The 13,141-nt window shown below is 38.5% G+C and overlaps 1 protein-coding gene across 1 annotated transcript; it reads left to right on the forward strand.

The window, feature by feature from the left end:
• The first annotated feature begins 4,105 nt into the window (after positions 1 to 4,105).
• On the forward strand, positions 4,106 to 5,923 carry LOC103476338 (kallikrein 1-related peptidase b24-like). Its single transcript, XM_008428614.2, has 6 exons — positions 4,106 to 4,200; positions 4,445 to 4,637; positions 4,720 to 4,905; positions 5,208 to 5,269; positions 5,371 to 5,495; positions 5,581 to 5,923. The coding sequence occupies exons 1-6, from the start codon at positions 4,152 to 4,154 to the stop codon at positions 5,725 to 5,727; spliced, it is 762 nt and encodes a 253-aa protein (XP_008426836.2). The 5' UTR covers positions 4,106 to 4,151; the 3' UTR covers positions 5,728 to 5,923.
• The last annotated feature ends 7,218 nt before the right edge of the window (positions 5,924 to 13,141 follow it).

Here is a 13,141-nt window from a genome sequence, read left to right on the forward strand (position 1 = left end):
CTCATGCCTGGATTTTTCTGATCTCATCCGGAACCGATCTGGACTGAACCCTGAGTCTGAATCACTGCAGGTTTTGCATTGTTTAGTAGTTTTGTTTTTTTCATTGCTGGACTTTCCATGATTTTAAATGCTGCAGTCTGCTGTTAAGTAAGTCAAGTTTATTTATAAAGCGCCTTTTAAAAATAAACTTGCAGAGTTTCACAGAAAAACAGAATATATAAAACAAAGTTACAGCTAATAGAATCAAAAGTAGAACATTTGACTAAAAGCTTGTGTGAATAACATTGGATCAACATTTCATCAAATTAGATTCCTTTTAACTGTGTCAAATGATGGACATTTAAAAAATAACGCTCCCGCCCCCTCAGCAAATGAACCAATCACCCGCTGAGTTCAATCAGCCGGCCCGAAAGAAGCCACGGGATTGGACCTTCGCAGTTTTCACACCTTTCTCTAGCTTCGTCCGTTTTTAAGATTTAACTTTTTATCCTGAGGGTTTTACTGAAGGTCTTATGGAATCTTTTATTTTACTGTACAGTTTTTTATGTTATGTTTTTCTTATTTTATTGTAATTAAACCATTTTTCTAAGGCTTTAAGGATTAGTTTGACTAGGTGGTGTTCCACATTATAGTGTGACAGAGGTTCTACATATGAACTAATCTTACATATTACCTTACATGCTCATTTTTGCTGTACTGATTGGTTTTTCCTCCACCGGTGCTGCTTTACTTCTCCATTTCTTCTTTTCCTTTAAATTAGCAATATTTTTATCATGTTTGATAGACCTTATTTGAGAATCATTGAATTTAGTATGTTTTCATTGGTTTCAGCCATGTTCATTGCTATGTTTAATGACTTCAATCTTAGTGTCACATTAGCTTAGCTTTGTGGGACGTGTCCAAGGGGCCGTTACTGGAGACATGTCGTTCTGTGTGGGGGGCCACAGCACAATGTGACGCCTTGAAAGAACGGTCCGCCATGTTTTAGCTTAGCATCCACATGCACCAAACTTAGTGATTCTGGTGGGATGGTATCTGTGCCACCTCATTTGGGGGCTGTTAGGAATAAACAATTCTGTGTTTTCCTCCATCTCTTTTAGCTGCTTGCATGCACATGTTTACACACACACACACACACACACACAAACACACACACACACACACACACACGTATACAAATGTAAGGCTAAAGGAAATGGTGCATTAGGGACACATTAGGGAACTTTAAGGTGTAGCTAAGATAAAAATCTACAAAAGGAATCAGAAACTATTTTTGCTGTGTTGTCCGATAAAGAAACATGCAGATGAACCAGTGCTGCATTTTGCCCTTAATAAATGTTATTGATGATTTCAACTCACTGACTCTTCTAGAACCTCATACATTACGAACCAGGATGGACAGAGGAAAATCTCCAACAATATAATTTAACTCTTCATCCACTGATAGAAGACCAAATTTTATTGTATTAAAATGTAAAGATGCAATAAATTTATCCAATATCCACTTTTGAAAATCTATCTAAAAACATGAATGAAGTTGCTATTGAAAAAAGGTGTATTGTCTTAAAATCTCACTCACAAAAGGCACAGGGATTGATATTTATTTTGAATTTCTTTTGAAGAGTCATTAAAGGGAAAACTTCATACATAATTATGAAATTAATATTTTAAATTCTTTTGTGGGAGTGGATTAGAAAGCTGTTTGGTTCTCATTTTCTTTAGGGATATCATCATGACAAATATTTTCTTCTCAAGGCAGAGGGGAAGAAAACTGATGTCAGAGTTGTTGTAGTTCACCCCTTCTCCCCTCTGTGCTCCACCCAGGTCCCTTTACTAGTTTCAGAACCCGACTAAAACCCCAGTGTCGTAACCCTGAGAAATAATGAGCTTTGTTTAAGTATAAAACAGACTTTAATGCAGAAACAGATCAAATGTTACAGGTCATCCAAGTGGAGCAGATAAAGAGTGACGTTCTCCGTCCAGCGCTGACCTCCACTCAGCTCAGCTTAGAGGAGACACCAAGTGAAGCAAAGATTGTAGAGTTCAGCTTTATTTTCTCCTCTTTCTGCTCCCTCTCCAAGGTGTTGATCTGCTTTACTCAGGTTTTGTTTTTGTTTGACTATCACCAGTCTAAAATGTTATGGCTGTGTCAGCGAGCAGCCGTGTGCATGTGAGCAGATAAAACAGAGAGAAAAGACAAAGAGTCATTTTGTCCATGACAGAGTGTTCCTTACCAATTTTTTGTCTAAGATCACAAGATTCATAGTTTCATTTACGAAGGACATTTTAGTTTCATTAGTCTTTAGTATTTTATGATTAGCAAAAACATTATTTTATATATATATATATATATATATTCGATTCCCGGCCCCGGTCTTTCTGCATGGAGTTTGCATGTTCTAACTGTGCATGCGTGGGTTTTCTCCGGGTACTCCGGTTTCCTCCCACAGTCCAAAAACATGACTGTCAGGTTAATTGGCTTCTCCAAATTGCCCCTAGGTGTGAGTGTGTGTGTGCATGGTTGTGTGTCCTGTGTGTCTCTGTGTTGCCCTGTGACAGACTGGCGACCTGTCCAGGGTGACCCCGCCTCTCGCCCGGCACGCCAGCTGGAGATGGGCACCAGCAACCCTCCCGACCCCACTGAGGGACAAGGGTGCAAGAAAATGGATGGATGGATGGATGGATATATGTAAATGAAGTTGCTATTGAAAAAAAAAAATATATATATAAAGAAAATTCCCTTCTCACCCTTCTGCAGGTGGTCGGTCTCTCTCTTCTCTCTCTCTATCATCCTCTGAGCTCGGGTCCTCTACCAGAGACCTGGGAGCTTGAGGTTCTCCTCCAGTATCTTGGCTGTGCCTAGAACTGCACATTTCTGGACTGAGATGTCTGATGTTGTTCCTGGGATCTGTTTGAGCCACTGCTCCAGTTTGGGGGTGACTGCCCCGAGGGCCCCGATGACCACAGGCACCACTGTGGTCTTCACCTTCCAGGCCTTTTCCAGTTCCTCCCTGAGGCCCTGGTATTTATCCAGTTTCTCGTGCTCCTTTTTCCTGATGTTGCAATCACTTGGTATTGCTACATCCACCACAACGGCTTTCCTCTGTTGTTTATCCACCACCACATGTCCAGTTCACATAATCAGAGATCGGGCTTTCTCTGTTGCTGCTCCTATTCTCTGGAATAATCATATAATAATCTACCTTTCTAGATGAGTTCTGCCCACAGCCTGGATCACTTTAAATCGCTTCTCAAAACTCATTTTTATTCTTTGGCATTCAATTGAGGCCTGATACTGTAGCTCTTTTGTTTAGATTTTTTTTAACTTATTATTACTTTTATTATTTTAACAATATATGGATTTTTTTCTCTTTTCTTGTAATATTTATCTTTTTTTCATCAACTAATTTTATTATCGTTCTTGTACAGCACTTTGGTGCACTTTTACGCCTGTTTTTAAAGTGTTATATAAATAAATTTGACATTGACTTTGCATTTATATTTGTCCTTAACTTGATCTTTGTTATCACAATAGTTCCACTTTACACCAAACTAACTTTTAACCACATAAAACAATTTTTTTTTCGATTAGCAGATGAATATGTAATCACTTCTATTGGTCAAATCACAGGCTGTCATGTTTATTTCAAGGCTGCCTGAGAGCAGTATTTGCTTTTGCTTAATATTTTAAATGTGGTGGCACAGTTTGAGCCTTTTGATAACAAAATGTGTCACTTTGACCCAAAGTGCTGCTGCTCAGCTGTTCACAAATGCACCAAAGCAACCAAGAAAAATAGCAAAAGCAAAGAATCATGAGTGATGAAAGAGGTTTGTGTGTTTAATAAGAAAGAATCACATCAATTAAAATTTTACCACAGGTGTCTTTTAAATGGTTTACAAAAGTCAGAATTGTTTTCTTGTAGATTGGAAATCAAACAGTTTTTTTTCTTAAATATATATATCAACCTGAAAACAAGGACAAGTCACTCTTTCTTCAGAAAATCATTTTATTTCATCAAGTTTACAATCAAGTTGATTGGACAGATCGGTGTCCGTCCTGTGATTGGTGGCTTCCTGTCCAGCAGGAAGTTGTGAACAGAGTTTAAAAACTGCTGCAGGACTGCAGACATCCCCAGGAAGCTGGACCAGCAATGACTCTGCTGAAGGTTCTGCTGCTGCTGCTGCTGGGGCTGGAGCTGGGTGAGTCAGACACACTGGACGGACACACTGGACACACTGGAGACACTGGAGACACTTCCACTGCTTCCAGGGAGGCTGCTGCTCTCTGTGCCTCTCAAACTTCCCTCTGACTCTGTGTCAGACAGAAACTTCTTTGCATAGAAACTGTGATGCTTTTTAATCTTTAACGTTTTATCCTTTTTCTGTTCCAGCAAGCCATGTTTGCACCTGGTTTCTGAGTAAACTCCTCCTTTTTCTTCCTCAGGCGTTTCAGCGAACTCAGACGTTTCTCGGCAGAAGAGAATCATTGCAGGCAATGACTGTGATGACACGGAGCGTCTTTATCATGTTCGCCTGTGGAAGACGAAGGGTAGAGAAAAGTGGCGCTGTGGAGCATCTCTGATCCACCCTCAGTGGATCCTGACTGCAGCTCACTGCTGGAGGTCGGCGCCAGGATGGTAGGAAAAAGACACGAAGACAGTTTTAACTGCAGATGATCAGGTTTTCTGTGTGTTCATTATAATCTAAACTTTTCCGCAGGACTCATGTAGCAAAGATAAAAGTTCATCCACGGAGCGCTGGGCAGCAGAGTCAGAAAATCCTTCACAATCCTGTGATTTATACTCGCCGCCGCAAGAAGCACGACATCATGTTGCTGAAGCTCCGGAGACCAGTGACAGACGTCCAACCTGTTCAGCTACCCGACTGCAGCTATCAACTTCAAATGTAAGTTTTTCACTGATCAATAACAGGACTTCAGGTTTTCTGTCTCCACTCCTCCAGTCCTGCTGCCTCTGCTTCAGCACACCTGAGCCAGGCAATCAGGCCACCAGCAGAACCAGAACCCGTTCAGCTCAGGTGTGTTGGATCAGAGACACATGTAAAGGACGCAGGACACCGAGGACCGGAGGTGGACACGGATCAAGTCCTTCGTGGATTTAATTTCTGTTCTTTAACTGTTCTTTAAAACAATTCTTTTTCTATATTGCTGTCTTGTATTTTTACATTTTATTCTCATCGCGTTCTAGAGACGATGTCGTTCAGCTGGCAGGAGAGGGAGGAACGACAATCGGCCCCAATTATCAGCGAAGTGAGAGAAACATTGCAGCTATGAGAATAAAATCTTTGTTTCTGTCTCTACAGAGAAGGTCGAGTGAATGACATGTTTATGATTCTCATGTTTCTCTGCAGTTACCAAAACTCTTATTCCACCACATCTTCAGTGTGTCGACATGAATGTTGATGCTGTTTCCCGCTACATGCCGACACGTGGGCATGTATTCCGTGTTGCAGCACCGGACAAAGACGTATGTCATGTAAGTTCAATCTCTCTCTCCAGTGATTAGAAGACGTTTCTGTTTCACAACACAAATAAATATATTGATCAAAATGTTTCTACAGGGCGACTCTGGTGGAGCAGTGGTGTACCGCGACATGATTTATGGTGTGATTTCTTTAACCGGAAAAGTTCCATGTCAGAAATCAGCTGTAATCATGGATGTGTGTAAATACGTGAGTTGGATAAAAAGAACAACTGGGCTTAGATAAAACAAACTATTATGAAATGAAATTCTCATCAAATTTCCTCTCAGATGTAATTTTATACCTGCATATTCATCAGTTTGTCCCACATTTTTGCAGAATTAGGGTAAATTAATTTAGTTTTTTCTCACTTGACCTTGACCTCCCTAATGGATCTTTCTCTGCCTCAGAAATGAAAAATAAATCAATAAATGAATGAAAAAGAAACATTTCCTGGCTGGACGTCTTTACATTCATGGCTCAGTTTGTTCAGTTGACATTTTCCCTGAACGGAGTCAAAAAATGTGACGTGAGTTTTAAATCACATGAAGAGGAACACCACAAGTCATTTATTTATTGATTCGGTTTTTGTCTTTATTTTACATCAGAAATGAACATGTAGCATCTAAACTCTGCAGCTCTGGAGTTACTCTTCCTGATTTTGTTCCAGAGAACTTTACACTCCAACACGACCAAAGAGCTGTGCACAGAAATAATGAAACAGAAGTCACAAAATACAATTAACAAACAATAAAATACTAATAACTTAAAAATAAAACAAAAAACATCAACTTTAAAAAGATAGGAAATAAAAAGTTAAATATTTAAAAGTCAAAATCTGGAATGAAAGAGAAGTTTTAACACTCTAATGTGCAACTGGGTCTTTTTTGACCCGGTGAGGTCACTTTTCTGCAATATCTTTGTAATGAAAAATTGTCATCACTTCATATTCCAGGTATTCCTCAAAACATGTTACTAATATAACACAATTCACATTTTTAAATTACCTTTTATACATTTTAAGAAATAGCATGTTTTGTAGTACTACCCTTTTCTTCCATGAGTGGGTCAAAAGTGACCCGCATTCATTTCCAATGGAATTTAATGGGAATCTTTGTTTTTGACTAACTGTGACAGTCAGGAAAACATTTTTTGTTAACCAAACACACTGAGTACTAAGTGTTACCCCTGAATAATAATATTTTACAAAGTAAGAACTCTTACATATAAGTATTATCTTTATTTTTACCTCACAAATGTGTGTGCGTGTGTGTGTGTGTGTGTGTGTGTGTGCGCGTGTGGGGTGTGTGTGTGTGTGTGTGTGTGTGTGTGTGTGTGCGGTGTGTGTGTGTGTGTGGTGTGTGTGTGTGTGTGCGTGTGTGTGTGTGTGTGTGTGTGTGTGTGTGGTGTGTGTGTGTGTGTGTGGTGTGCGTGCATGCGTGCGTGCGTGTGTGTCTGTGTGTGTGTGTTTCAGAAGTTTCAGCTTCTTCGGTCTAGGAGGAGGTTTAAGCTTCCTTGGACTAAAATCAGCAGATGGAAAAACTCAGGTCCATAATTTCATGAGTTACAAATCATTTTTATATATTTCTGAATATATAAAACATATTAAAATATATATTTGGTGATTTTATGCTTGACCTGTTCTTAACATTTCTGTTGTTTTGAAGGTTTAAAATGCCTTAGTGCTGTGCTGTCTTTTTGGAGCCTGTCTTTGCATATCCTCCAAACTGCTAATAATGGATCTGGTCTTCTGGTGTCTCAATCCAAGTGATAACATGATCTCGATGAGAAGACTGGGTAAAGGAGAGCCCTCTTGCCCCAATGGGACACATACAGCTGGATACACTTTGGAAGTGGAACATAATGTGTCTGTTAATTTTGCTCATGGAAGACATTGAGGATTTGTATTTATTTGGACTTTTGATAACAGGATTTCTGCTGTTTGGAGTTGGTGGTTCTCTGGTATATCTGGAAGCTTGGAAGGTGTCGGCAGCTGTTGCTCACCAGTGTGAAAGATTAGGCCGACCAGCCAGCGCTCAGACTCACTCTTGCTATGCTAGCAGAGCTGTAAGCTGGATGCAGTTCTTGTTGGGCGTCCCAGTAATTTGGATGATTAGAGTCGCCACTGAGATGTACCAGAGACTTTAGGGCGGATGAAAAATTAGCATCATCATCCCAACCTAAAACAACTTCCTCTACCTGAACTGGCTCCCCTGAGTCGGCCTTGGATGACTTTATAAAATTCTCCTGGATGATATGTAAACAAGGCGCTCTTCCCTGCATCTATTCCTTCTCCCAGTTACATCTGTGGATCTGTACCAGGCTCTACCAAGGACACTGATAATCTCTCCGTCATGGATCATTGACTGACGGCTGGGAGAGCTGTCTGGTGCAAAGTGCACAGATGTTTTTTCATTTTGTCTTATTACGTCAAGTGGCCTTTATTTGAGAGTGGTTAGACAGGAAAGTGTGTAATGAGAGAGAGAGGGAAGACAGTAGACATGCACCAAAGTGTTTTGTTTTTTGCAACCTAATGCTGTGTCCTTTACTGTAGGGACAAAGACTGAGATATGATTTTTTTCACCTCCTCAAATGTCACGTTTTAATTTCCTGATTTAATGAAAGGTGGAGCCTCCCAATGATGGATGCAGCCACAGGCACACACCTTCACACGTCTTTGCTTGTTTTGTCTTTCATTCTGAAATGAAACTTTGTTGTTTCTTAACAATGACAAAATATGTAATATGATATACATATAATATGACTTCATATCAACTTGGTGAAATCACCTGCCTCAATCATATATAATTATTGATTTCAAATTATCAATGTTTTTTTTTTTAATCAGTTATTGTTAATTTATATATGTTGTAATTCCGTAAATAATACGAGGGTCAAGATCAGAAGGGTCAAACCTCAAATGGGTGGTACTAAGAAAGGAACTCCTGTCGTCCATCACAAACTTTGTCCGTTTGAGCCTTGGTCTTATATATTCTGTGATTCGCTGGCAGACATTTTCTTCTCTTTTACAGTTTGGCAGATTCAGTTAAGTTGGTATCTTATGGTATTATTTGAATAATAAGCTAAAGTTTTTATTGTGTTTTGTTTTTATAATTGTTATTACCTATATGTTTTGTGCTTTCAAGAACATGGCAAATTTTTCTCCACTAAAGCTGCCAAAGTTAACGGACCCAGAATTGAAGGCCGTCCAGAACGCGGCTCAGCTGGCATGTGTACGTATATAACTAATTTTAAAAAGTATTGGATTTGGAAGGGGGCTGCACAGTGGCGCAGTTGGTAGAGCTGTTGCCTTGCAGCAAGAAGGTTCTGGGTTCGATTCCAGGCCCCGGTCTTTCTGCATGGAGTTTTCATGTCCTAACTGTGCATGCGTGGGTTTTCTCCGGGTACTCTGGTTTCCTCCCACTATCCAAAAACATGACTGTCAGGTTAATTGGTCTGTCTAAATCGTCCCTAGGTGTGAGTGTGTGTGTGCATGGTTGTTTGTCCTGTGTGTCTCTGTGTTGCTCTGCGACAGACTGGCGACCTGTCCAGTCCAGGGTAACCCCCGCCTCTCGCCCGGAAGGTTGGCTGGAGATAGGCACCAGCAACCGTCCTGACCCCACTGAGGGACAAATGGATGGATGGGTGGGTTTGGAAGCTTGTGTATGTGGTTGTGTAGAGTTAACTAGTTAGAATTACAGTAATTGTTTTTGGATATAAAAACATACCTTTGAACTTAAAATGGAGGGAGGAAGGGGGGACCGCCATTGGACCAGGGGACAGACGAGCGCAAGGTCAGAGGGTGACATAAATGTAAGACCGGGAGGACAGAAGAAGGAAAGTACGAAATGTGGGAGGGAGACGCGAGCAGGAGACGAACGTAAGATTGGGGGCAATCTTACGTTCGTCTCCTCCTATTTACGGGAAAATAGAAATATGGGAGCACGGCGGGAAAGGTGGGTAAAAAAAAACTGTAGTTTCCCAGCATATACGGGAGACTTGACAGGTAAGTATTAAAAAGTTATAAATAATGGTTTGGTCACATGCAAGATGATTTTTTTTTTTGTATCATTCAACAAAGTGATCCTGTGGCAGCTCTGAGTAAAGTTATTTTACTTTTCTGATACACCTGACAACTGCAGTCATCCGAGTATTTAATATGTGACTCTCTCTTCATTAAAGATTGTTGGGAATGGAAATCCCGATCCATGAATCATAATTTGTATTGACACACGGAGCATAAAATCAACCAAGAAAAGCATTCAGACTTTACTTATTTTATTCACTTTGAGCGCTGAAAGGAGACGCTTTTACCATTACATTCGAGAAGAGTTTCTAAAAAAGTCTGTGCAGCGTCTGAGAAGGAGGAGTGCAGCTGATTATATGGACTGAAGACACTCCCTGAAATCACACCATGTCTCTGTGTCCTGATAAGTTTCTGTTTCTCTGAGGAATGAGCCTTAGTGTCTAACAGAATCAAACATGTAACTCTTTACTACGGGCCCTTTGTCTAACAGCGTGTGACTCTTTCTCGACCTGGTAAAGCGTCTCAACATTCCCCCTGTTGGGCCAAAAAGGAGAAGACAAACCCTAGAGTAGACACTGTCCCTTCCGGAAAACATCCCCCGAGGCTTTTACAGATGTTGATATACATACATACATCATTTCAAGTATTGATGTCGTCTTTCATTCATTCATTTCATTTCATCTCATTTTTGGGGGTAAAAACGGACAGGGCACCCCTACGTCTCTTAGGCGGTGGATCGAAATCACAATGTCCCCCTTACAATCTAATAAAGAATATGTAAAGAAATAAAATGTTAAAGAATGTTAGGGTTAAGATTGGAAAAAGGAAATTCAACCCTCCATGGCATTTACTGTTTCTTTTTTGAACAATTTTTCAAAAAATTTTAAATTCTTTGAAAAATCGGTTCTTTTGAAACCCTTCTATAAAATATTTATTTAACTGAATTACCCTCTTTTGTAGTGTTTATCATATTTATAAATGTTTTTGGCAGTTTTGGGGAGAAATTTGATACAACTAGATTTATTGAATTATATAATGTTCAGGTTAGACCTTTCTGCATGACTTGGTTAAACAAATGATTTTGAATTATAGCAAGAGAGAAGCAGCAATCAAACAATTTATTCCCTGTTTTAAAAAACTGTTTTGTAGAAATATATTTGACACATGACATCATTGTTAATTTTAATGTATTCAATTCAGAACATTCGGTATTATTTTAGAAACTCATTCGAATAATTAAAACATTTGTGAATTTTGATTTAACCTCGTTTATATTTTGCTGAAGCCCAAAACTGAAAAATTTCTCAATAGATGACATTAACTCACAATTTGTAGATTAGATTCATTCCATGCATCTCCCCCTGTTTCTGTATTGAAACACTGTTTAAGTGTTTTGATACAGAGACTTCTAAGAAACCCACTCAAATCATTTAGCCCAAATGTTCCTTCATTGCTAACAAGAACAGTTGACCCGCTTTAAGCAGAATCAACTCTTCTCAAAAATTAAACTCTAAGAAATTATTAAAATGTAGACAAAATTTAGTATTTCCAGCTTCATGCACTTTTCATAAATTGGTTATCAAATGCATATATAAAATAATTAATTCAATAGTGTCCAATTTTACACAAAAGCATCCTTGTGATATTGACACGCTTTAAGACAACCAGTTAAATTTCCTTAATAATTTAGGTCAAAAGAAAACTGTAATCAATTATTAATTACATTAATGAAAATATTACCATTATCCAGATATTTTTCAAAATTGCTGAGTGTTGTTCTTTTTAAAATTTAAAAAATTGTTCACTTTTATCTGAATTTTTCTCCATGTCCCTTTAGGGTCTCCGTAGAATTTAAAGTACTTTTAACCAAAATGTTCTCAATGATAACAATTACATCCAACTGTAACTTTATACAATTAAAATTAGAGGTGATACAGGAAACTCATCAATATACAAATAAACATGGCATAGATGCTGATTGAAGCTATTGAATTTTAAATTACCAATTTAATTTAGTAAGAGCTTCTATATAACTCTGTATTTCAGTCATGCAGGAAGGGACAGTATAAGAGCTCAGTGAATAAACTCAATATACCAATGTCAAATGAATAAATTCATAATTAAGCATATCTTTAAACCGACTAGTAATTAGAGTCTATTTCTTCTTCACCCCCTGTTGATATAATTTAAAAATTTGAAAGCGATTTTGCATTTGTTGTTACTTTTCTCTAAACTAAAACTTTACAGGGTGTCACAAGTTTCCCAAATCTTCTGTCTAGAATTGAAAGTAGATTATGAGATGTTCTAAATGTAAAGATTTATCAGAAATGTTTTTTATGTTTATCATTTACCATTTCCCCCTTTTGTTTTCTTATGCAAATAGAAAACAAACATTTCTGTAGTTATCAGAAATATTTTTCAGAGACTCTTTTTCTGTACATATTTCTAAAATGTCCAACTGAAACTGTACTGCAAAGGCCAAAAGTTTGATTATTTTAAAGAGTTCAGATCAGAATTTGGATTGCTCTCCTAAAAGGCCGTGTCAATGTTTATTTTGAACTGTCAAGAGAAAAATTGATCAATTTAGGCAGAGGAGCAAAACATGTAGACAAAGATTGTGCAGTACTGTAAGATGTCATTGGGTTTAAAATCAAATGTTTTGTTGGACTTTAATTTATGTATCAATTCAATCAAAAATTAAGGCAAACAAATGTGGTGAGCCAGTTGTTGTCCAATCAGTTTGTTTTTACATAATCAATTAATATCATATCCACTTTAAAAGTTTCATCATGTCCAATTTGTGCCTTTCTACCAAAACACGCATGTGTTTCGAAAGCAGCAGTTAGTAAGTTAGTTAGTTTGTTATTAGAAAAAATAAAAACAACAATAATGTTAATAAAAATGAAAATAAAATAAAACATGTCAAATTAAATGAAACAGTTTCGTAATAAATGCTGTCTGGTTTTAAACCACAGCTGAAATGTGATTATTCCTCCTCTAACATACTTTGAAGTCAGTGTAATGAACCGTAAATTAATGGACCGCTTTCACCGCATTTCGCGTCTCTCATGCAAAGTCTCAGATTGGCTATCCAGTTCTTTTCCGAGGGCAGTACTCCCCGAGAATAAAACCGACAAAACCTAGCCTTTCCCTTCCCCGCGTCCGGCAGTAGGGGGGAGCGGCTAACTCCCACTGCAAGCCAATCGTCCTTTTTACTTTAACTCTAAAGTTTTAACTTTTAAACTCTTAACTCTTAACTTTCAACTTTGACTAACTTTACTCCTATGAACAACTTGAAACATTTAGACAGACCAGTCAAAAGCAGTACAAACAACAACTTAGACAACTCAGTGACAAGCAGACAAACCTGGGAGACACTACAGACAACGGCTGATAACTGAAATTTATACAGACCTGAGAAACAGTACTGAACTGGAAAAGCGCCAGAAAAAGACGGGCAGTCTTTTTACATGACATTTTTATATGGTGTATATTAAGGAACAAGTGTCCTTACCTTTCATGTGGGCCCTACACCAGAGTACTGTTTCGGAAAGTCTGCGCCTGAACGGCCAGTCCAATATCCGCTCATGTGTCAACACAAAACCATCCTCCGCTACCAAGTGTTGGGAATGG

The sequence above is a fragment of the Poecilia reticulata genome, chromosome 14 (genome assembly GCF_904066995.2).
Source record: "Poecilia reticulata chromosome 14, P_reticulata-male-v2, whole genome shotgun sequence".
Classification (NCBI taxonomy): Eukaryota; Metazoa; Chordata; class Actinopteri; order Cyprinodontiformes; family Poeciliidae; genus Poecilia; species Poecilia reticulata.